Genomic DNA, 26,376 nt, shown 5'->3' with positions numbered 1-26,376 from the left:
CAACATGTTTATTTTATTTATTTATTTTTATCTGGTGCTCAGGATCAACCCAGTGGCTCACACCTGTGAGGCAAGTGCTCAACCACTGAGCTACATCCCAAGCCCCAAGCTGCTTATTTTAAAAGGGACTTGTTTTTCTTTTCCTCTCCTTCCCCATCCCTGATCTGGGGGTAGGTAACAAGATTACCATTTCCCCTCCTAGGCCTAGTTATCTGTTTTGAGCTCACCAATAGAAGAAGTCAACCTGAGAAGTGCTTTATCGTCCATATTAACAACTGAATAAGTGAATTTCACTTCACCATGCCCTCAGGGTACACCTGGGACTCCCCTTGGGGCACACCTGGAATGCAGCTCTTAAGAGCTTTTTTTTTAATATTTATTTTTTAGTTGTAGTTGGACACAATACCTTTATTTTATTTATTTATTTTTATGTGGTGCTGAGGATTGAACCCAGGACTTCACCTGTTCTGAGCAAGTGCTCCGCTGCTGAGCTTCTTTTAATAGTTCTTTGTTCTCGCTGATGGGTGGAACCACAGTGTCCAGATAAGAGTCTCCAGTGCTCCTTTGCTAGCAAAGCAATAAGGCTTCTTTTTCCTTTTTCTCAAAACTGTGTCCTTGTTATTAAATTGGCATGAGTTGGCATCGGGGACAAGGACCCAGCTTTCGGTAACAAAAGCAGCCAAAGAAAAGTATTAAAAATGATTTCTTATTATCATTGGAGAAACCTGGATGATAGGTACATGGGAACCATTGGCATACTTTTTGCAACTTCTTATGAGTCTTAAAACTATTTCAAAGTAAAAAGTTATAAACCGGGCACAGTGGCTCACGCCTGTAATCCCAGCTGCTGGGGAGGCTGATTCAGGAGGATCGGGAGCTAACCTCAGCCATGGTGAGGCACTAAACAACTCAGTGACACCCTGTCTCTAAATAAAATACAAAATAGGGCCGGGCTGGGGATGTGGCTCAGTGGTAGAGTGCCCCTGGGTTCAATCCCCAGTACAAAAGAAAAAGTTATAGTAAAAAGAAAACATGTAAAGGAAAAGATGACTTCTTCAAGGTTATAAGCTCAAATAGAATTGAGGCCACCTGGGTGGGCAATAGTCCAAGGTGAGGACACCTACTCCATTTTCAGTGGGCAGCAGCTGCTCACTTTCAGTGTGTTGTTGCCATGTGGGAATGGAGCCCAGTGTTGCAAATTCTTGCAAATTTTCAATAGAAGCCAAAAATCTGGAATCTGGATTTTTTTTTAATATGAAGTTTCTCAGTTTGCACAATGAATTCAGAAATGTTTTAACACCATGTAGGCCAAACAAAACATATCTGTGGAAGATTTCAGTTCTATCTACACTTGCTATCAGTTATCCCTCTTGTTCATGTAAAATTTGGGTAGCTCCAATCATAAATTTTATTTTGGTACTGGAGATTGAACTCAAGTGCACTTAACCACTGAGCCACATCACCAGCCCTTTTATATTTTATTCTGAGACTGGGTCACATTAGGTTTCTTAAAGTGTTGCTAAGTTGCTGAGGCTGGCTTCAAACCTGCAATCCTTCTGTCTCAGCCTCCTGAGCTGCTGGGATTACAGGGGTACACCACTGTGCCCAGCTCCAATCATAAATTTATTTATTTATTTATTTGTTTGTTTATTTATTTATTTATTTTTAAAGAGAGAGGGAGAATTTTCTTAATATTTATTTTTTAGTTTTCAGCGGACATAACATCTTTGTTTGTATGTGGTGCTGAGGATCGAACCCGGGCCACACGCCTGCCAGGCGAGCGCGCTATCGCTTGAGCCACATCCCCAGCCCTCCAATCATAAATTTAAATGAATTACAGGTTTACACTGAAAATGATGTATTTCCAAGGTCATAATAAATTATACTTTTTCTCTAGCTTTAGAGGTAAAGTGGCATGCATGAGAATTCCTTTTTTAAAAAAAAAATTTTAAATATTTATATTTTAGTATTCTGCGGACACAACATCTTTGTTGGTATGTGGTGCTGAGGATCCAACCTGGGCCGCACGAATGCCAGGCGAGTGCGCTACCGCTTGATCCACATCTCCAGCCCCAAGAATTCCTTTTCTTATATGGTAACTTGTTTAAGCTTAATGGACTAAGATGTGTACTTTTATGTGTGTATGTGTGTGTGTGTGTGTGTGTGTTAATTTCTACATCTGCACAGTTGTCTCTACCAGGATGCCATTTACAATTAACAGTGTTGCTATTTAAGTATTAGAAATATTATTTCTTGAAAAAATTTGCAGACTTGAGGATGCAGCTCAGTGGTCGAGTGCTTGCCTAGCATGCATAAGGCCTAAATTCCATTTCCAGCACTGTTTTTAAAAAATTGTAATAAACTTTATATAACAAGTGTTTTCTTTTTCTCCTTAGTGATAATTCACAGGTATTCCAAGCTGACACGTTAAGAGTGAAAAGAAACAGCACGACATTTATGAGCCAGCATGCCCTGGTAAGAAAATGCTGATACCAGCCTCCTTGTCCAAGACTTAAGCTATTTGCTTGCTCTCTCTCTCTGTCTCTCTGTCTCTCTGTCTCTCTGTCTCTCTCTCTCTCTCTCTGTCTCTCTCTGTGTGTGTGTGTGTGTGTGTGTGTGTGTGTGTGTGTGTTGTTGGGGATTGGGCATGCAAGGCAAGTGCACTACCAACTAACTGAACTATATCCCCAGTCCAAGCTTACTTGTCTTAACCAGTGGTTCTTAGACTTGAGTGAGCACATGGGGGGCTTGTTAAAACATGGCTGGCTAGGTCTTCCCCCAGAGTTTCTGATTCAGTGAGTCTGGGGCAGAGCCTGAGAATTTACATTCCTAACAAGTTCTTCCTTGAGAAACAGAGCTCTAAGCAGGGCTGGGGCTGCTCAGAAGGCTGAGACAGGAGGATCCGGAGTTCAAAGCCAGCCTCAGCAACTTTGTGAGGCTTTGTTGGGCCCTAAGAAACTCAGTGAGACCCTGTTTCCAAATAAAATACAAAATAGGGCTGGGGATGTGGCTCAGTGGTGGAGTGCCCTTGAGTTCAATCCCCTGTATTCCCCCCCCCAAAAAAAAAAGAGAAATAGAGTTCTAAAAAGTAATGGAGGAAAAATAAGTACATCAAAAACAGTTTTTGCTGCAGGTGAAGCAGAATTAACTTTTGAATTTCATATGGATTTAGCATTAAAGTTTGTTTTTATGCATAAGATCATCTGGCTTCCAGTTTTTGAAGGGCATACTAACTTTGAGAGGAAAATTTGCAGGCTCTCTTAAAAGTAGTTTTCAGCTTTTAATTTGATTTTTTAAAAAATTTGACTTTTATCACATTTATCTTGAATTGTAAATGAAATTTGCTATTCATAGTGTTATAATGCAATCTTTAAATTGTAACTGTTTTCTGCTAGTTAAACATATGAAACATACTTATGATCAGTAAACCAAGGTGACTGAATGATTCATTTTATGAAAATTGTATTGAGGTAAAATTCACATAACTTTTTTTTTTTTTTTGAGAGAGAGAGAGAGAGAGAGAGAAGAGAGAGAGAGAGAGAGAGAGAGAGAGAGAGAGAGAGAGAGAGAGAGAGAGAACTTTTTAATATTTATTTTTTAGTTTTCGGCGGACACAACATCTTTGTTGGTATGTGGTGCTGAGGACTGAACCCGGGCCGCACACATGCCAGGCGAGTGTGCTACCACTTGAGCCACATCCTCAGCCCAATTCACATAACTTTTTAAAAATATATTTTTAGTTGTAGATGGACACAATACTTTGATTTTACTGCATGTCATGCTGAGGATCAAACCCAGTGCTTTCCACATGCAAGGCGAGTGCTTTACCACTGAGCTGGAGCCCCAGCCCCAGCCCTCACATAACATTTACTTAATTGTTTTAAAGTGTACAATTTGCCAAGTGAGGGGCTGGGGATGTGGCTCAAGCGGTAGCGCGCTCGCCTGGCATGCGTGCGGCCTGGGTTCGATCCTCAGCACCACATACAAAGATGTTGTGTCCGCCGAGAACTAAAAAATAAATATTAAAAATTCTCTCTCTCTCTCCTCTCTCACTCTCTTTAAAAAAAAAAAAAAAACAATTTGCCAAGTGAGGTGACCTAGGCCTGTAATTCCAGCTACTCTGGAGGGTGATGCAGGAGGATAGCAAGTTTGAGGCCAGCCTCAGTAATTTAACCAGACCCTGTCTGAAAATTAAAAAAATAATAATAAAAGCTGGGGATATAGCTCAGTGCTAGAGTTCCATTGGGTTCAATCCCCAGTACTGCTAAAAAATAAATAAAATGTACAATTCAGCGCATTCACCATGTTGTTCAACCCTCAGCTCTCTTTAGTTTCAGGAAGTGCCCATCCTTGTTTTGTTCCTAGTCCTGGTGGGAAAGCTTTCAGAGTTAATATTCATTGTAATGTTAACTGTGCATTTTGGTAAATTCCCTTTATCATGTTAAGGAAGTTTCCTTTCATTTTTAGTCCCTGAGGGTTTCCATGTTGTAAGGGCTTTTGAGCCTTGGGGGAATGGGTGGTGCAACCCTATAATCCCAGTAATTCTGGGAGGTTGAAGCAGAAAGATCACAAATTCAAGGCCAGCGCCAGCAATTTAAGGAGACTCTATCACAAAATCAAAGAATAAAAAGGGCTGGGGTATAGCTCAGTGCTACTACACTCTTAGATTCAATCCTTGGTACCCAAAACAGAAAAGGCATTGAATTGTCATGAGTGTTCTCTCTAATCCTTTTGATATGACCATGTTTTCCCTCTTTGTCCTATTTATATAATGTAGCACTATGATTTTCTTATGTTAAACCTCCCTTGAGTTCCTGGAATGAATCTTTTTGCACCTTTATTTATAAGGGATATTGGTCTGTAGGTTTCTTTTCTGGAAGTATCTTTGCTGGCTTTGGTATCTGGGTAATTGCTGGCTTCAGAATGCATTAGGAAGTGCTAGCTTTTTCTTCCCCTGCAGTTCTAAGACTGGAACCCAGGACCTTGCACATGCTAAGTAAGCTATGCACTAACACTGAGCTGCACCCCAGCCCCAGCCTCTCTAATTTTGGAAGAATTTGAAAAAGATTGGTGTTAGGTCTTCATTTAAATGTTTTATAGAGTTTATCCATGAAACCATGTAGTCCTGGAAATTACTTTTTTTTTTTTTTTTTGTGGTGCTAGGGATTGAACCCAGGGCCTTGCTCATGCAAGGCAAGCACTCTACCAACTGAGCTCTATCCCCAGCCCCTAGTCCTGGAAATTTCTTTATTGAAAGGTTTGTTTGTTTATTTTATTTTATTTAGTTGTAGATGGACACAATACCTTTATTTTATTTATTTATTTTTATGTGGTGCTGAGAATCAAACCCAGTGCCTCACACATGCTAGGCAAGTGCTCTACCACTGAGCCACATCCCCAGCCCTGTTGGAAGGTTTTTGACCACATATTCTATGTCTTACTATAAGTCTGTTGAGATTTTCTATTTCTTCTTGAATCATTTTGGTAATTTGTGTGTTTCTAGGCATTTGTCCATTTTATATAGATTAACTTGTTGTCATACAGTTAATTGTTTATAGATTTCTCTATCACATTAATTTCTTTTTCTTTAAATTTTTTTAGTTGTTGATGGACCTTTATTTATTTACTTATTTTATTTATATGTGGTGCTGAGAATCAAACCCAGGGCTTCACACATGCTAGGCAAGTGCTCAACCACTGAGCTACAACCCCAGCCCCCTATCATATGAATTTCTATAGGAATCTGTAGAGTGCATTCTACTGAAATGTTATACCTTGAAATAAATTTTAGAGTATACTTCCTGCTGGGTACAATGGTGCAAGCCAGTAATCCCAGTGATTTGGGGTCTGAGGCAGGAGAATTGCAAGTTTGGGGGCAGCCTCAGCAATTTAGCAAGGTCCTTAGCAACTTACTGAGATCCTGCCTCAAAATAAGAAATTCAAAGGATGTGTGGTGTGGCTCAGTGGTAAAGTGCCTCTGGGTTCAATTCCTAGTATCCCTCCAAAAAATTACATCTTAAGCTTAAAATTAGATGTTTTCATCTTCATAGAATGATATTGAACATTATTTCCACAACTTTTTTTTTGGTAATGGGAATTGAACCCAGAGGGGCTTAAACACTGAGCCACATCTCTAGCCCTTTTTTGTGTTTTATTTAGAGACAGGTTCTCACTGAGTTGCTGAGGGCCTCACTAATTTGCTGAGCTTGGCTTTGAACTCCAGATCCTCCTACCTCAGCCTTCTAAGCCACTGGGGTTACAGGCATACACCACCATGCCCAGCCTAGTACCTAAAATTTTTAAATGCATAATATTTCTTAGGAATTTTAATTTCTTAATTTACTTATAATTTAGTTTAATATAATGCATACTTAAAATAAGCCATCTTATAAAACACATTGTTTTGCAGAATTAAATTCATTTTTACATATTTGGTGATGGGAACATTCATGGCTTATAGGTTTAACTTGCTGTAACAGTGCTATGCATATACCTTTATTTTGTCAAAATATACCATCATCCCTGTTGTGGCCCAGGCCTGTAATCCTAGTGGCTCCTGAGGCTGAGACAGGAGGATCATGAGTTCAAAGAAACCCTCACCAAAAGCAAGGCCCTAAGCAACTCAGACCATGTCTGTAAATAAAATACAAAATAGATCTGAGGATTAAACCCCCGGCCTCGCATGTGCTAGGCAAGCGTTCTACCACTGAACCACAATCTCAGCCCCAGGAATTTTATTTCTAATTTATGTATCTCTATGGTATTTAAATATTTTTCAGAAAGCATGAACAATAAATGTATTTTTCATTTCTAGCTAACATATCACATTACAAAGTAGAACTATCATTCCTGAAAAAAATATAAGCATTGTTGAGTGGTATCATAAACTATATATGTGTAAGTGTGTGTGTGTGTGTGTGTGTGTGTGTGTGTGTGTGTGTATTTTTTTGTTGGGGGTTACCAGGGATTGAACTCAGGGGAACTTGACCACTGAGCCACATCTCTAGCCCTATTTTGTATTTTATTTAGAGACAGGATCTCACTCAGGATTTCCAGCCCTTGCTGGGACTTTGAAACCATGATCCTTCTTCCTCGGCTTCCCAAACTGCTGGGATTACAGGTCTGTGCCACTGTGCTTGGCTCATAAACTATATATATGTAAGTGTCTTTCCCATCCTGGACTATCCTTAAAATTGGTACTATAGACTCTGGGTTGGTGGTGCACACCTATAATCCCAGTGGTTTAGGAGGCTGAGGCAGGAGGATCACAGGTTCAAAGCCAGCCTCAGCAAAAAAGGAGGCACTTAGCAACTCAGTGAGACCTTGTTTCTTTTAAATTACAAAATAGGGCTGGGGATGTAACTTAATGGTTGAGGGCCCCTGAGTGCAATCCCCAGTACCCCGCCCCCTGAAAAAAATTGGTATTGCAGGTACCTAGAGTGGTCAATTCATAGAGACGGTAAATTGGTGATTGCCAGGGCTGGGAGGAGGGAGGAACAGCAGGTATTGTTTAATGGGTATAGAGTTTCGGTATTGAAAGATGAAGAGTTCTGGAGATTGGTTGTACAACAGTGTGTACAACACTACTGAACTGTGTACTTAAAAATGATTACAATGATAAATTTTGTTATGTACAATTGAAGATAAAAAATTGGTCCTGCTTTTCATGCACTTCAATATAGGTAAAACAATGTTTTAGGAAAAAAAATCACTGTAACAAATGGCATTGAAAAACCGTGGGTTTTATTTAGCAAACAAATATAAATACGGATGCATATTTCTTATGCATTGTATAATTGTGAGTTATCTCATAATTATTCTGCTTAATAAAGCACAAATATTTTTTTCACCACTTTCAAGAAATTACTGAATCCCACTTCTAGTTAGTAGAAACATGAGGGTCTCTTCTGAATATTGGGACTCTGCCTTCCCTTCAAACCACCACCACCCCCCACTTTTTTTTTTTTTTTTTTTTTTTGGTTCTAGGGATTCAGCTCAGGAGCACTGAACCACTGAGCCACATCCCTAGCCCTATTTTTTATTTTATTTAGAAACAGGGTCTCACTGAGTTGCTTAGTGCCTCCTTTTTGCTGAGGTTGGCTTAGAACTCGATATCCTCCTATTTCAGCCTCCTGAGCTGTTGCGATTATAGGCCTGTGCCACCCTGCCTTGCCCCCCCCCCTTTTCTTTATCTCTTAACTCTGAGTTTGGCGTGCCCATTCCCCACCTCTCTGCCAAGAATCTTCTTAGCACCTCTGTTGAATTTGTGTGCAACTGTGGCATTTCTCCATCCTTATCTGCCCCCTGCTATTCCAAAGGAAGCAGGAGAAATGTTTCATCTTCCTATTAGACAAGATTGTGTTTTTCTTTTTGGGGGAGGGTGTTATCAGAGATTGAACTCAGGGGCACTCAACTACTGAGCCACATCCCCAGCAATATTTTGTAAATTATTTAGAGACAGGGTCTCACTGAGTTGCTTAGCTGAAGTTGGCTTTGAACTTCTGATCCTCCTGTCTCCGCCTCCTGAGTTGCTGGGATTACTGGAGTGCTTTAAATGGTATTTTTCTTGAGCAATTCGTCCTCTTTAATTTTATAGCTATTGATATTTACCTGATTGGGTTTAACTTTTCACATTGACAGCTACAAACCCTAAATCTAGTTAATGGCTCACCCAGCAGCAAGTGTATAATCCATTCCAGACCTCGCTCTGTCTGTGCTGTGTCTGTTCAGCCTGGACTCAATTCTTGTTAAGTACCATTGGAAACCAACTTAAGTAATTTCTAGAACCAGGTAGACATTTCTAAACACAGCATACAACTTTTCATTCACAATTAAGCCTTTTATCTCTAGTAAGGACTAGGAAATGGGTAAAAGCACACCTAGAAAAGTTAAAATTTACTTTTAAAATTTTAGTATCTGTAGAATATTAATTTTCTGTGGTTTTTCTTTTAAATGAAACTAATATTAGTCTTTCTTCCTATCTTAATTACTTCACTTGAGATAAATCCTAGGAATCAGTTTCAGTTTCACGTAGCACTCATCCCAATCCCTCCTTACAACCCTACTCTCCCCTGCCCCAAACTATGACATTATCCCTTGGTGATGCCATTCCTAGGTGCATATTCTTGCTTCCTTCCAACGCCTTTTTTCCCCTGGAGTATAAGAGACATGTGAGAAATCAACACAGAAGATACTGGTGAGTTTTAACAACATCTCAGGATGCTTTATTTTAATATTTTGTTTTATGTAGAAAAATTATCTGAGGCATTTTGCAGAGTGTGCTAAACTATTCTAAACTAATTACAAGACTTCCTGGAAGAGATTGTTTTTCACTGATACCTAAGGGATGGGGAGGACTCAGTTTGGTTTCAGGAAAAGTTTTAGAATTTCCTATTGGAAAACTTTGTCCAGGAAATCACTAGAAGATTGCCTGGCTGAAATTATGACATCAACTGTGGTACTTAACTCTTCCAATTAATTGTTTTCTCCATTATTACTACAAAAAAATCAGCCAGTCTAGTATTTGATTCACTTTTTGTCCAGTTAAAAAAATTTCTGGGGCTAGGGTTTTGCTCAATTGGTAGAGTGCTTCCCTATCATGTGTGAGGCACTAGGTTTGATCCTCAGCACCACATGAAAATAAAATAAAGGTATTGTGTCCATCTACTATAAAAAAAAATTTAGGTGCCGGGGTTGTTGCTCAGTGGTAGAGCATTTGCCTGGTATGTGTGAGGCACTGGGTTCGATTCTCAGCACCACATATAAATAAAATAATAAATAAAGGTAGATTAAGAACTAAAAATAAATAAAGGTAGATTAAGAACTAAAAAATTAAAAAATACATATTAAAAAAACTTTCTATGATTCTGTAGCCCAAGTTCAAATCCAACACACCCCAGAAAATTCACACTACAGCACTAATGATGTCATAAGCTTTGACATAAGACCTAAAAAGAGAAAGTAGCCTCCCCAAAGTGAAAGGACATAGATAACAAGTATCATAGCAATCAAGAGTAAATGTGCTAAGTACTTGAAAATGATTGCCTAAAGTCAATTGATATTAATGAAAATTTGGTTTCCCTGCCTAGATTTCAAGGTGTTTGGCGGAGTTGCTTCTTTTATGTTTGTTTTGTAAGTTTGGCAAGTTATCTGCTGATATAAGGACTGTTTCTGCTATTTGTTCCAAGAAAAGTCTTTCACTAAGCTTTAAGGATGGCCTTAAACTGGCAAGAAGAATGAGGTACTGTGATATTAAACCCAGGGTGTTTTACCACTGAGTCACATCCCCTGCCCTTTTTAATTTTTTTTTTGGCGGGGGGACCAGGGATTGAACTAAGGCATACTCACCCAGTGAGCCATACCCCAGCCCTATTTTGTATTTTATTTAGAGACAGGGTTTCACTGAGTTGCTTAATGCCTCCCCATGGCTGAGGCTGACTTTGAAGTCACAATTTTCCTGTTTCAGCTTCCCAAGCCACTGGGATTACAGGCTTCACCACTGGGCCTGGCTTGGGTTTTTATTTCGAGGCAGGATCTCACTAAGTTGCTTAACACCTTACTACGTTCCTGAGGCTGGCCTTGAACTTGGGATCCTCCTGTCTGAGCCTCTGGATCTGCTGGGATTACATGTATGCACCACCATGCCAGGCTCTGTCCTATATTTCTGTTAATAGTTATTTTGTTGGGTTTTGAAATATATTAGACTTTGGTTAGCATAATTATTTTGGTCAAGATCCAATTGAATATTTTAAAATTTGACCTTAACCAGTACCATTGGTATGAAGTTATACCAGCGACCTTTATGCTTTACACATTAGACACTCAATAAATATCTTAGATGATTCAACCTTGACTTTGTGTTTAGAAATAACTAATCAGAAATGTTAACACAAGCTTGACTTTTCTATTTTAAATTTCAGTTGTTTCTACTTCTGCCAGCCACTTGCATCAAATAAAACAGGTAAGAAGGCTTTCAAACTTGACAGATGTTCATTAACAAAAGTAAATTTTATTTTATTTTTTTTTAAAAAAAGATCTATGTTTCAGTAATTCTAAGCCAGGTCACGTGCAATTAAGTTTCTAATTTTAGGAATGGTTTTGTAAACAAAACAAACTACTAAGTTCTCTATTTATTTGGGCTATTAGTTATTTTAATAAATTGTTAGTTTCTAGAAATACCACATACCCTTATATTTTGAATCTAGTTTCTTCCAAGGATCTCAAAGAAGAAGGTTATATATAAAAATTAAGCTTGTAGCTTCATAATTACCAGTTATGTTTTCTTAAAACTCTCTCTGATGAATTTTTTCAAAGACCAGCTAAAGTGGCCTTTATTGTTATTGTTTCACATTCAGTTCTTAGTGAGCTGAGTTTAGGGACACATTGTACCTTACTAGTTTATGTTTTGTGCGTATTTATATGTATGTGTGTATTTAACAGCACAAGCCAAGTACAGAATTAAACCTTTTAATTATCCAAGGATTATCCACCAAACTCAAAAAGATCAAATTACCACTCCATCACAGGTGGTAGGATTTTTTTCTGACCCAGGTACAAGCAGCTTTTTTGCAAGGGGGTGCTTAACTGTTATGAAGCACTTATTCGCTTAGCACTGTGACCAGTACTTTACATCTTGATCTGATTTCATCTCACAACTGCCTTACAAGGTCAGAAATGAAAGACAGCAGAACTTATGTACCCAATGTCCATACTTAATGAATGTCAGAGGCAAGATTTAGCCCCCAAATACTGGATTCTTTTTCAGCTCCCCTTTCTCTATTAGAGTGGCACAAAATCCATAAAGATATTTCGTAAACCTAGTTGTTAGTCCTCTAATTCTTGTATCCTTTTCCTCTTTCCCTCACCAGTACCATGGCTGTCCTAAGGTCAGGTTACCTTACATTAGCAGGAAAGTATGATAAAACCATTTTATTTTTATTTTTATTTTATTTTATTTTTTGATACCAGAGATTGAACTCAGGGGCACTCAGCCACTGAGCCACATCCACAGTCCTGTTTTGTATTTTATTTAGAGACAGGGTCTCACTCAGTTATTAAGGCTGGCTTTGAACTTGTAATCCTCCTGTATTCCCCTTCAGAGCTGCTGGGATTACATGTGTACACCACTGTGCTAGACCCATTTTATATATTTTTTGATACCAGGAACTGAATGCAGAAGCACTTAACCAATGAGCCACATCCCAGACCCCCTTTTTCTTTAGATTTTATTTATAGACAGTGTGTCACTAAGTTGCTGAGGACCTTGCTAAGTTTCTGAGGCTGCCTTTGTATTTGTGATCCTCTTGCTTCACCCTCCTGAGCCACAGGGATTATAGGAGTGCGCCACTGCACCCAGTCCATTCCTTTAATATTTACCTTCCACTACTTACCTTTGTGTGATGCTATTTTAGAATTTTTTAAAGAATAATATAAACTTCACACCAACAGTAAAAGTGACCTTTGACTTATCTGTGCAATTTGGATTTTTTCTTCTCCTAAATTAAGCCCAAAATTTGAAAATGGGTTATTTTAAGAAAAATCAGTACTATTTGAACTGGTTAATAACATAGGTTGTAAAGTAGTTTATTTCCATAGTGCCAGAATATGTATTATAAACATTTAAAGTGAAAAACAAGTAGAAAATTAGTGATGGGAAAATAGATATTACACTAACTTTGAACCTGGGTACTGATTGAATGGAAAATTAAGACTTATTCTCAGTTTAATGGACTGATAATTATCTTAAGTTGCTTATTTCTTTATATACATTCTTTAACCATGACTACTACTAATTTGTTGTTGAATTTAAAGTTTTAAGCTTAAAACAGAAATGAGTGGTCCTCTCCCCATTGTATACTAAACTTTCACTTTAACAACATTAATAAGGATATTTATTTCATTTTTCAGTAAAATGGAGGAAATAGTGGTAGCCTTGTCAGGATTGTTATGAGGATGAAAGTAATTAATATATGTATAATATAGAGCATACTGCATTAATTTTTATTTTTGGTAGTAGAGTAGTGGGGTGCTTAACCACTGAGCCACATTATTAAGTAGAGTAGGGCTTCATTAAGTTGCTGAGGCTGGCTTTGAACTCACAATCCTTCTGCCTCAGCCTGCCAAGTCACCGGGATTACAGGTGTGCACCACTATGCCCTGCTTTGCATGGAAATATTTTTGGAGGGAGTACTGAGGATTGAAGTCAGGGGTACTTGTCCACTGAGCCACATCCCCAGCCCTATTTTGTATTTTATTTAGAGACAGGGTCTCACTGAGTTGCTCAGTGCCTCACTTTTGCTGAGGCTGCCTTTGAATTTGTGATCCTCCTGCTTTAGCCTCCTAAGGCACTGAGATTACAGGCATGTTGCATAGCACCCAGCTTGCATTACAATTTTTAATGGAAGTTTAAAAATATATAAACCAGAACCTCTATGTACTCAATACCTAACTTTTAACAATTATCCACATTTGTAACATAATTTTTCATTTATTTCTATTTTGAGGGGAGTGAAGGGTTAGTACTTTAAAGTAAATCCCGGACATATCTTTTTGCCTAAATTTATGGGCATGAAAAAGACACTCTGGTACTAGATGCAGTGGTGCACACCTCTAATCTCAATGGTTCTGGAGGCTAAGGCAGGAGGATCAAAGTTCAAAGCCATTCTCAGCAATTTAGTGAGGTGTTGAGAGCCACAGCCGAAGGGGCCCCAGCAAACTTCCAGCTGCCAGCCAATGATTGGCTCACAGCGGTCCCAGCAACTTCTAGCTGCCAACTGATTGGCTCCTCTGCGGTGATACTCATTGGGCTGTTTCCCTGCCCTTTCAGACCACGGAGCTGCTCATTGGGGGACTTTTTTGGCTCCGCCCACACAACCCAGCCAATCGGCCTCAAGAGCAGGAGGAGTGGGGGAGTTTGAAAGGCTTGTGGGAAGCCGGTGGTGGCAGTTGGGTTCTGAAGGTTTTTCCTGAGGAGCTGTTTTGTTTGGAGTGTGTGGTTCTAAAAATAAAGTTCATGTCTTTTGACAAGTGGCTCCTGAATTGTGCCCAGCCAAACTGCGGCAGTGAGGCCCTGAACAAGTTAGCAAGACCCTGTCTCTAAATAAAACATGAAAAGGCGTGAGGATGTGTCTCAAGGGTTAAGTGTCTCTGTGTTCAATACCTAGTACCAAAAACAAAAATAAGAAGAAGAAAAGAAAAAGGCACTTTGGCATAATCACATTATCATTATGTGTAAGAAATTACACTTAGTGTCGTCTAAGTCCATGTTAGATTTAAATGTCATTTTTATTGATTCACAAACAATCCAAACATGACATTTGGTTGATATATCTCTCAGATCTTCTTTATTTAAAACATCCTTTTCTTCCTGTTTTTGTTCACTGCTATGTTTTTACTGTAGAAACCAGGTCATTTGTCCTGTAGAATGTCCCACATTCTTCTTTTGCTTCCATGTGGTGTTTACATGTACTTTTATTCCCTGTATTTCCTGCAAACTGATGAAATTTGCTTTTATTTTTAAATAAGCACATAGTCCCAAGTGAATGTTAGGTTATGGGTTAACATTTAAATAATTGTATCGTTTAAATTGCAACCTTTCCTACTGGATAGTTAAAGGACAATTTGTTATTTATGTATGTATGTATGTATGTATGTATGTATGTTTTTATTTTTTGGTACTGGGGATTGAACTCAGGGGCACTCGCCACTGAGCTACATCCCCAGCCCTATTTTGTATTTTATTTAGAGACAGGGTGTCACTGAGTTGCTTAGCACCTTGACATTGCTAAGGCTGGCTTTGAACTCAGTATTTCCCAGTCTACGACGCAGCCTCTTGAGCAGCTGGGGTTACAGGCATGTGCCACCATGCCCAGCTGGACAATTTCTTGATTGTGATTGTTTGCTGTTTTTCTCATGTTAGAGAGCTTGAAGTTAATTTTCTAAGCACATAGTAGTTCTTCCTTAATGTTTTTTGTGATTTTTCCTTTCCTAATAACAAGTGATATTTTGTTTCAAGAGATTTGAAAGCATCCTCTATAGTTCTCTATCTCCCAAAATATTAAACATGAGTAAATGCTCTGCAGAAATAATTTGTGTATGAGTTTCCTCAGGCTACTGTAACAAAGTACTACAAACTGTGTGTCTTAAACAATAGGAATGTGTTTTACCTCACTGTTCTGGGGGCCAGAAGTTTGAAATCAAGGTGTTCCAGAATTGATTCCTTATGAAGGAGGTGAAGGAGGGATCTGTTTCAGGCCTCTCTCCTTGGCTTGTGGATGGCTGTCTTCACATTCATATGAAGACATACTGTACAACCACTTGGCAACTAAAATCTTTCAGGCATAGTCTCCCTCAGAGAACAAAAGTTGGTTTCTGGTTTTACCTAGCATAGCAAAAAATTGAAAGCTTTTTGGAGTTCTCTTTGTATTATGTGCCAGTCTCTAAATTTCTGGGATTATTTTGGGGGGAGGGTGTTGAGGATCAGATCCAAGGCCTTGTGATGTTAGGCCAGTCTCTACTACTGAGCTATGCCCCCAAATTTCTTCTTTTTATATAAACATCAGTCATTTAGGACTAGGGTCCAACCTGATGACCTCCTCCTAACTTAGTTACCTCTATAAAGGCCCAATCTTCAAATAAGGTCACCTTCTGAGGCACTAGGGGTTAGGACTTCAATGTCTGAATTTTGAGGGACACGATTGAGTTTCCTCGCAGTATTTCATTGTATAACTTTATTTCCTGACTTGTTAAGGAGGATGTAAAATCCTTGGTATCCGGGTGGCACAGGACTGTTATCTCAGCTACTTTTTGTTGTTTGGTTCTGGGGATTGAACCCAGAGGTATTTTACCACTGAATTACATCCCTAACCCTCTTTTATCTATCTATCTATCTATCTATCTATCTATCTATCTATCTATTTATAATGGTATTGAACCAGGGATGCTTAATCACTGAGCTGTACTCCCAGCAACATTTACTTTTTATTTTGAGATGGGGTTTTGCTAAGTTACTTAGAGCCTCTCCAAGATGCTGAAGATGGCTTTGAACTTGTGATCTTCCTGCCAATTTCAGCTACTTTGAAAGCTGAGAGAGGAGGATCACAAGTTCAAGGCTAGCCTGGGCAACTAAGTAAGGCCCTGTCTCAATATAAAAATTTTTTAAAAGGACTGGGGATATGTTTGTAGCTTAGTTGTAGAGTACTTCCTTGCACTTGGCTCTGAGTTCAATACCCACTACTGAAAGCAAATCAAAACCAACAGTGGCATCCAGTAAGCACTTGATTTTCTCTATGGTGTCTTAAGTAAAATCAATTGAAAAGTATCTTCCTTATATTGTTCTATTGTCCTTCCTTATGTTGTTCTATTGTTTGCATGTATAAATATGTAATAACAAATCCCACAATTATATATATTTTATAATGCAAAAATAAAAATAAAGATTGTTTTAAATGTTCTTACTTGAATTTCTAGTAATCCTTGTTTTTATATATTCACAAATTTGAACTTTAATAACATATTACATTTTTCTTTTTATCTTACCCGGATTTTACTAATTAAATTGAAGTTAGATGTAAATATAAGGGAACTTTATAAGATGAAGCCATTTAAGCCTGACGTGGTGGCACATGCCTGTAATCTCAGTGGCTTGGGAGGCTGAGGAAGGAGGATCAGGAGTTCAAAGCCAGCCTCAGCAAAAGCGTGGCGCTAAGCAACTCAGTGAGGCCCTGTCTCTAAATAAAATACAAAATAGGGCTCGGGATGTGGCTCAGTGATTGATTGCCCCAGATTCAATCCCCAGTACCCAAAAAAACAAAGATTAAGCCATTTAAGATGGATTATGCCAACTGGTTGTGATTATGATGGGCACAGTTTAAATAGTATCTTTTTGTGAGTATTTTCTTGTCTAATAAAGCATTGAAATTCAATTTCTGTGATATGTTTTTGAGGACTTTCTTTTATCTTCCTTTTTTCTTTTTAGAATCTAATAAGTGCCTAGTCTCTTTCATGAACAGAAGTTCTTTAAGGGAAGAGCCTAACTTGTTTTAAAAGAAATTTAATTTGATCTTTGTTTACAAATTGTTTCAGCAAGCATTTATTGAACTCTGTGCAGGCATTTGACAACTAAATCTTTCAGGCATAGTCTCCCTCAGGGAAGAAAATTGTTTTCTTTTTTTTACCTTGTATACTCAAAAATTGAAAACTATGAGCTGGGGATCTAGCTCAGTTGGTAGAGTGCTTGCCTCACATGCACAAGGCCCTGAGTTCAATCCCCAGCAAACACACACAAAATATTGAAAACTACACTGCGGGGTGCAGTGGCACACACCTGAAATCCCAGTGACTCAGAGGCTGAGACAGGTGAATGGCAAATTCAAAGTCAACTTCAGCAACTTAGCCAGACCCTATCTCAAAATAAAATATAAAAAAGGGCTGGGGATGTAGCCTAATGGTTAAGCACCCTGGGTTCAATCTCTGGTACCATACCAGAAAAAGAAAACAACCTTAAATTCTCAAGTGTGACAGTTACATCAGAGGCAAAGAGTACTGTATACTAGAATTTTATCCTTATTTTTACAGTCTTAATATAAAGTCATCTAAAATTCTCCAATCCATTTTGGAAAAAGACAAGACATAAAATGTAAAGACATCAACTCCCTTTTACTAACAGTACTCAATAGCTGATATTACCTCATGCTCCTGTGGGGTTCTTTTTTTGTTTTTCTTTTTGTACTATGGATTGAACCCAGGGGCGCTTAACCACTGAGCCACATCCCCAGCCCTGTTTTATTTTTTATTTAGTATCAGGATCTCACTGAGTTGCTTAGTGCCTTGCTAAGTTGCTGTGGCTGGCTTGAACTTGCTATCCTCCTGCCTCAACCTCTGAGTCACTGGGATTACAGCTGTGTGCCACCCAGCTCATGCTCCTATTTTGAATGGGAGGAATGTTAAGTAAAATTTAGTCCCAGTTCCAGGAAAACTTGCTTTTTGCTTGTTCATTGATTGAATTACAAAATACCTTGAGCTTTTCTCACTAGAGGAAAACATCTACATAAATATAAAATGGAAGAATTATACTAACAATTTTGCTTAAAAGATTGACTATTATTCCATTATTCTAAGATACTGGTTTTCTTCTTAAACTAGCTTTCTGAATTTCCATCATTTTCCATGATGGTATCAAAATAGTCACCATCAAATAGTTTTAAGAGTTAATTTTCACTTTGTCTTATTTTTCCATCCAATTAGACCTCTAATCCTATTATTTTTTCCTTGACAACATCTTCTCTGTTTTCAGTGCCACTTCCTTCTTTTGTCCCTTGGGTCCAAATTACAAAGGTGATATCCTAACAGATTTCCTATCTCTTCCAGTTTTATCTGACTTCCACAATTAACACCAATATATATATATATATATATATACACACACACACACACACACACACATATATACATATACACACACACATATACATACACACACACCAGGATTGAACCCAGGGGTGCTTAACCACTGAGCCACATCCCCAGCTCTTTTTTGTATATTAGAGACAGTGTCTCACTGATTTGCTTAGGGCCTCTCTAATTTGCTGAGGCTGGCTTTGAACTCATGGTCTTCCTGCCTAAGCCTCCCGAGTTGCTAAGATTACAGAGATCAAGATAACTTTTCTTTTCTTTTCTTTTCTTTTCTTTTTTTTTGTGGTGCTGGGGTTTGAACCCAGGGCCTTGTGTATGCAAGGCAAGCACTCTACCAACTGAGCTCAGCCCCTCAAGATGATTTTTCTAAAACATTATTTTTTACATATTTTCTCTACTACACAAAAGTAACAATGGTTTCTCATTAACTGTTAATAATAGAATTAGGGCTGGGGATATAGCTCAGTTGGTAGAGTGCTTGCCTCACATGCACAAGGCCCTGGGTTCAATCCTCGTGCACCACACACACACAAAAAAAAAATAGATTAAGAATAACTGATTTGTATTGAGCACTAACTACGTGATAGGCACTATGTTGAGAACTTATCAAGAACATTAGTATTCTCATTATTATCATCTTTATATAGATGAAGAAACCAAGGCTTAGGTTATATCTAAGTTACAGATTCTAGGAATCTGGGATTCTAATCAGTTCTTTTTGGCTCCAAAGTCTTTGGGCCTAACAACTATTCTTTTTTACCCAAACTCTTTTTATGTTCAAACTCTTCAGTTGTTTAAGATCCCATAAATCTGATTCTGTCTTACCTCTCCAGTTTTATCTTTTCATTATTCTAACATACAAACTCTGTTCATCAAGCTAGAGTCAACTATTGCCGTATTATTTTCTTCCTCTAATCTTTTGTTCATATGGTACCTTCAGTTTGGAATATTCTTCCCTCCACTCTCTGCTTGTCCATATTTGAGCATCTTTAAAGGCCTAGGTCAAATTTTGTTCTTTTCATACAACTCATATTACCACTCTTCTATTGTGGACTCCCCAAAACGTATTGTTTATACTGTAAACAACAACCTTTTTTTTTTTTTTTGACTCTGGGGTTTAACCCAGGGATAGTCTACAACTGAGCCATATCCCCAGCCTGTTTTTTTTTTCCATTGTTGTTGTTTGTTTGTTTTGACATAGAGTCTCACTAAGTTACTTAGGGCCTCACTGAGGCTAGCCCTTCTGAGGCTGGACTGAACCTTGCAATAGCTTCCCAAGTTGCTGGAATTCCAGGTGTGAGCCATTGTACTGGGGTAAACAACAATCTTGAAACTCTCTGTTTTTTCTTTCTCTTCTTCTTTTCTCCTTCTCCTTCTTCTTCTTCTCCTCCTCCTCCTCCTCCTCCTTCTTCTCTCTCTCTCTCTCTCTCAGACAGGGCCTCACTAAATTGCTGAGACTGGCTTTGAACTTGAGATCTCCCTGCCTCAGCCTCCTGAGCTGAGACTGGCTTTGAACTTGGGATCCTCCTGCCTCAGCCTCCTGAGCTGCTGGGATTACAGTCATGTGCCACTGCACCCAGCACAGAATGAAAGTTTTTCATCTAATCCTTCCCTGCATATCTGATGTACTGTAATGCACAAGTAATATATTTTGTGTGGTAGTTTGTGTAACAATGAAGAATGCAGAATAATTTACTTATATGGAGATTTGTTTATACTGTAGCTCTTCTATAGCCCCATGAGTAATAATATAGATGTATCCAAATGAAATTTTGAAATTTTCAATCCAAATGAAACTGTTTGAAACCATAGGAACTAGACATTCATTTGACCCTCATCTTCCCACCTTCCAGGAAGAAGGCATGGATGTAGTAAACAGAGAAGCAATGCATGAACGGTGAGTACTGTACTTTCAATTACCACTTTAATAATTTGTATATTCAGTTATATCTTTTCCTTCAGATAGGCAAACTACGTACTGATTTCTTTTCTTTTGTAGGGAGGTACACACTGCAATACAGATAAGTCAGTCTTGGGAAGAAAATCTGAAACTGGTATGTTTTACAGTAACACTTTAATTTTGCCCAAACTTTCAAATTTTCTCTATTGTAGTGTTGTGCTGTCTAGTTTCACTGTAATTTCTGAAAATATCAGCTCTTGTTTGATATTTAAGCAGTATCTTTTCCATAAATAACTTGAATTATCTTAAGAAACAGCTTATGATTTATCCATAAAACAACTATCATTAGGGCTGGAGCTCAGTAGTAGAGTATTTGCCTTGCACGTGTGAGGCACTGGGCTCGATCCTTAGCACCACATAACAATAAATAAATAAAGATATTGTGTCCATCTACACCTAAAAGGAATATTTAAAAAATAACTATCATTATTTGAAAGTGGGGTTCAAAGTACATAGTTGTCTGATATAAAAACCATAGCTGTTGTAAACCAGCTTCATCTCTGTCCTAGAGAATCTTTAAAAAGTTCAGTTATGCCTGTAATCCCAGGAGCTCAGGAGGCTGAGACAGGAGGATTGTGAGTTCAAAGCCAGCCTCAGCAAAAAGCAAGACACTAAGCAACTCAGTGAGACCCTGTCTCTAAATAAAATACAAAATAGGGCTGGCAATGTGGCTCAGTGATTGAGGGCCCGAGAGTTCAATCCTCAATTTAAAAAAAAAAGTTCAGTTGTACTAAAATGCTTAGATTACAAAACGATAAATGATTTTTTACTTCCTTCTACATCATTTACTAACTATATGTCAGTTTTAAGCTATAGGCAATGGATTTATGAAAAAAATATTGCATTTTTATGTCTGTAAAACAGACATATAGTTCTGGTAACATTTTAACATACAACCTTTAATTTAAACATATTCAGAATATAGTTATATCCCTTGTTCACATTTTTTAATGTCTCTATATATCATGATTGCTTAGTTATGGTAGTTGGTTGATATTTAGTGTTTTTTTATGTGGACATTTCAGATAATGAGATAATAAGAACTGAACTGAAATTTGAGCGGGAGAGATTCTGGTTAATTCCAATTTCCAGATTTTAGAGTTGTTAGATCAGGAAATGGATCATCAACAGAAGACATCTTTTCCTTTGAGCTCTGAGTACCTTAGATGGGCATTCTGACTCTGATTTTGGAATAGATTCTGAAGAATGAATAGATAGAGACCTTTTGGAGGCTTGTCCCTGTTCACATTTTGTTTCTAATAATAATTTATAGATGTTATTGGAGTCCTTTAGCTGGCCAAATTCTAATTAATTTAGGTTTTGGCATGAGTAAGTGAATAAGAGATTCTCCAAGTATTATAGGAGGAGAAAAGGAATGTGTAATATATAAGTTTAACTCACATTGTGTTTTAGAAAAGTGCCTATTTTAAAACCCTCAATTATGTAGTACTGATTTTGTACACATAAAACTTGTAAACTGTTTTTTAATAGATCCTGCTGTCCCATTTATGTCTTAGTTCTAGCTAAATCCGTTTTGGTCCTTTTCTGGACATGGCATTACAGTTTTTGGTAGCGAAGGATAGGTCAAATCCAAGAAGGAAAGCTGAATTTAGATTTTGTGTATATAGTATGTATTTCTTAATATTGAGTACTCATGTTCTAAGTTTTCTGGGGTGCTAAGGAAGCCCCTTAACCACTACAGAGCTCTCTCCTCTAAGAGGCAAAGGAAAGCTTTGCTTATTGAAGTAAACCATAGATTCCCTGCTCGCTTTATCATGATGAGCGCTGTCTACATGAAGTCAGGCTCAGTAGTAAGGGTTCTCTTTCCCATGCAACAGCTATCTCCAGAAGTACTTGATTAGTAAGTAATTGGTGCTACAATTATCCACTGCTTTCTGCTTTCACAGAATGATGATGATCTGGACACACCATCCACTGTAAAGAGCATTGATCTAATACCAGTATCCCAAGCAGCTTCTCTCACTAAATGGATTGGGAAGGTAAGAAAGGAGTGCCTTGAAGTCTATGCTCTTTGAAATACCCAATCAAAAACCTCTGAGGGCTGGGCATTGTGGCACATGCCTATAATACCAGTGACTCAGGAGGCTGAGGCAGAAGGATTACAATTTCAAAGCCAGCCTCAGCAATTTAGTGAGGCCCTAAGCAACTTAGGGAGACCCTGTTTCTAAATAAAAAATAAAAAGGGCTAGGGATGTGGCTCAGTAGTTAAGCACCCCTGGGTTTAATCCCTAGTACCAAAAAAAAAAAAAAATCTCTGAGGGAGTATATTTTGCTCTGGTATAAATGATGCTCAGTTTCACTTTTCTCTTTCTTGTTTTTTAATATTTTTTTTTAGTTTCAATAGACCTTTATTTATTTTTATGCGGTATTGAGATCGAACCCCGTGCCTCACATATGCTAGACAAGTGCTCTACCACCGAGCCACAACCCCAACCCTCTTTTTCATTTCTTAAAATATTATTTATATACAATACAATTCACAACTTTTAAGTATATGGTTAATTTTGGTAATTATGTATAGCTTCATAACCACAACTACAATCAAGGTATAGAAGAGTTCCCACACTCTAAATAATGTCCTCATGATCTTTTGCACTGTCTTCCTCCCCATCACTCTTCCTGCCCTAGGAAACCACTGACCTTTCTGACAAAAGTGATGGTTTTAAAAGCTCTGTTCCAATTTGGTTTTAGCAATGTTTTTCTCCATCATTATAAACTTGTGTGAATTACACCAGTTTGCTTCTAAATCCTATTCCCAGTCCCTCAGGATGAGTTTTGATGTAAGTTTAGTTGTCTGAAAATAACTACATTACTTATAAAATAAGAATTTTAGAAACTTAAAAGAAATTTTAGCTCCAGGTTCTATGACAACCAAAGAAGTGGTTTCTTTTTAGTGAAATGGAAATGTCATTTGTTTGGATTTATACACTGAAAAAAAAAACCCAAGTGACAAAGAACATGTGAAAATAAAGAAAATATTCAACAATTCATTAAACCTATTTGACCATAATCTTCCTCTGACGTATCTTGTTCTTAAGTGTTGGTTAGCTCTAGTACTTTTATTTTTTTATTTTTTTAAGAGATAGACAGAGAGAGAATTTTTTAATATTTATTGTTTAGTTTTTTGGCGGACACAACATCTTTGTTTGTATGTGGTGCTGAGGATCGAACCTGGGCTGCACGCATGCCAGGCGAGCGCGCTACCGCTTGAGCCACATCCCCAGCCCAGCTCTAGTACTTTTAAAAAAGTTTTTTATAGTTGTACATGGACAGCATGCCTTTATTTATTTTTTAAATTTTTGTTGTAGATGGACACAATACCTTTATTTTATTTATTTATTTTTTTAAAGAGAGAGAGAGAATTTTTTAATATTTATTTTTTAGTTTTCGGTGGACACAACATCTTTATTTTTATTTTTACGTGGTGCTGAGGATCGAACCCAGTGCCTCACACGTACTAGGCATGCACTCTGCCACTGAATTACACAGCCCAGCCCTATCTCTAGTACTTTAAAGAACTTCTTCATCCACAATTCTCAACTTGATTCAAGGCATGTCACAACCTGGACTTGCTGGTTCTTCTACACTGTAGGTTCCAAAATCCTAAATCTTGGTGAATTAGAAGACTATTTGCTTCTGATGTGTTTCTAGATTTATTCACATTTACAGAAAAGCAATAAAAAGATGTGTTATCACATAGTATTCAGAGTTCTTTTTAGTGTATTATACTTAGATCTGTTATAATGAAGTAATCATTGATTATTTTCCAGATTTTTTTCTAATGATCATGATGGTTTTATTTTAGAAGTCACAGGCCCACCAACACTGTTAAAATAACTATCCTTGGACCCTAAAAAGAAAAGGTACTTTTATCTTCTCTCAGAAATAAATATAACTTTTGCTCATTTTTATAAAATAACTAAAACAATAAAAATTGTTTTTAAAGGATTTATTTATTGAAAATGTATTTGAAAAGTTACTATAGCTTTTCTATTTTACCCAGATGGAAATACTTATAAAGACATTGAAAACTATAAAGTACTATATAAATGTGAATTGAGGAATTTAATTCTAGTTTAGTTGACTGTTATGATTTTTTATGAACCTGGGGCACCTAACCACTGAGCCACATCCCTAGCTCCTTTTTATATTTTATTTAGAGACAGGGTCTTGATAAGTTGCTTAGAATATTTTTTTAAAAATATTTTAGTTGTAGATTGTCACAATACCTTTATTTCATTTATTTATTTTTTTTTAAAGAGAGTGAGAGAGGAGAGGAGAGGAGGGAGGGAGGGAGGGAGAGAGAGAGAGAGAGAGAGAGAGAGAGAGAGAGAGAGAATTTTTTTTTTAATATTTATTTTTTAATTCTCGGCGGACACAACATCTTTGTTGGTATGTGGTGCTGAGGATCGAACCCAGGCCGCACGCATGCCAGGCGAGCGCGCTACCGCTTGAGCCACATCCCCAGCCCCTATTTCATTTATTTTTATGTGGTGCTGAGGATCAAACCCAGGGACTTGCATGTGCTAGGTGAACACTTTACCACTGGGCCACAACCCCAGCCCCACTTAGAATCTGGCTAAATTGCTGAGGCTGGCTTTGATTGCAATACTCCTGCCATAGTCTCCCAAGCCACTAGGATTACAGGCATGTGCTATCACATCTGGCCTTGCTGTTAAGATTTTCATTAAATAAGTATAAATATTTAATTTAAAAAATTAAATATTTTCTAAAATTAGGTAGGGAATGAATGAAAGAAGGAAGGAAAGAATGAATGAATGAACAAATGAACAGAGTGAGGCAGTCATCAAGTATTTTTCTGAATCTCAACTCATGTCCCACTACTGCACATATACACCTTGATATCATATGGATAAGTTAACACAACTTATGTCTACTTAAACAATAACAATATAAGTGAAGGAATAGGTTCTTTTTGATTAAATATATGGAAAGCCACCTACCTACTCAATAGTAAAAGAACAGTTGAATGAACAGAAGTATCTTTTCTTTTTTTTTTTTGTAAAATATGTTTTTAGTTGTAGTTGGACACAATATCTTTATTTTTTATTTTTATTTTTTATGTGGTTCTGAGGATCGAACCCAGTGGTTCGCACATGCTAGGCAAACAGTCTGCCACTGAGCTAGAACCCCAGCCCCAGAAGTATCTTTTCTTAAACTCCACACAACTAGATCCTGCTTCCAGGTGCTACCTCAATAAATTATGCTTTTGTTCCTTTCTAAATACCATTATTGAATTATATATTTGGAACAAAGTCTAACTACAGTGGGAAGGGGAATATTGGTAAATGGAAAGGAGATAAAGCTTAAAAGTGTGTAATTGTGAAAAACCCATCATGATGAGAAAGAGGATGAAGAAATGATAGGGAAAGAAGTTGAAATATATGTGACTTTTTTGGAGGGAGGGATTATGAAGGATTGAACCCAGGGGTGCTTAACCGCTGAGTCACATCCCCAGCCCTTTTTATAGTTTGAGACAGGGTCTCACTAAGTTGCTTAGGGTCTCTCTAAGTTGCTGAGGCTGGCTTTGAACTCACAATCCTCCTGCTTCAGCCTCCTGAGCCACTGGGATAATAGGCATGTGCCACTATGCCCAGCAAAATATATGATTTGTGTATTTAGGATTAATTAATGGAAATATCACTAACAATGTACTTAACTCAGAATGTACTTTTTATATTTTAAGACTAAGACTAGGTTAATTCTGGAAAATTCTCATTTCCAAACTAAGTACATTGTTTTGTGAAGATGCATCAATAACTAAGGGATCATTTGCTTGTGCTGTGAAGCTTGGGCTGGTGTTGAAAATCATTCAAATATATCAGCAGTTAAGACCTGATAGGAAGTTGGCTTCTTTGAATATTTAAAATGAAGTGTGCTTAGGGATGGGGATATGGCTCTGTGATAGGGCACTTGCCTACCATGAGTGAGGCCCTTGATTCCATCCCTAGCATTGCAAAAAA

General features: G+C 37.7%; 1 protein-coding gene across 1 annotated transcript in view; it reads left to right on the top strand.

Annotated features, from left to right (window-relative positions):
- Nucleotides 1–26,376, top strand: part of LOC113194521 (P2R1A-PPP2R2A-interacting phosphatase regulator 1-like) — a 53,039-nt gene that overhangs the window by 9,845 nt on the left and 16,818 nt on the right. The window contains exons 3-6 of the mRNA XM_077794019.1: nucleotides 2,397–2,475; nucleotides 20,265–20,308; nucleotides 20,411–20,465; nucleotides 22,279–22,371. Coding sequence (XP_077650145.1) covers nucleotides 2,397–2,475; nucleotides 20,265–20,308; nucleotides 20,411–20,465; nucleotides 22,279–22,371 — 271 coding nt within the window. The remainder of the gene's footprint in view (nucleotides 1–2,396; nucleotides 2,476–20,264; nucleotides 20,309–20,410; nucleotides 20,466–22,278; nucleotides 22,372–26,376) is intronic.

The sequence above is a fragment of the Urocitellus parryii genome, chromosome X (genome assembly GCF_045843805.1).
Source record: "Urocitellus parryii isolate mUroPar1 chromosome X, mUroPar1.hap1, whole genome shotgun sequence".
Classification (NCBI taxonomy): Eukaryota; Metazoa; Chordata; class Mammalia; order Rodentia; family Sciuridae; genus Urocitellus; species Urocitellus parryii.
This window is presented reverse-complemented; position numbering and strand designations above follow the sequence as displayed.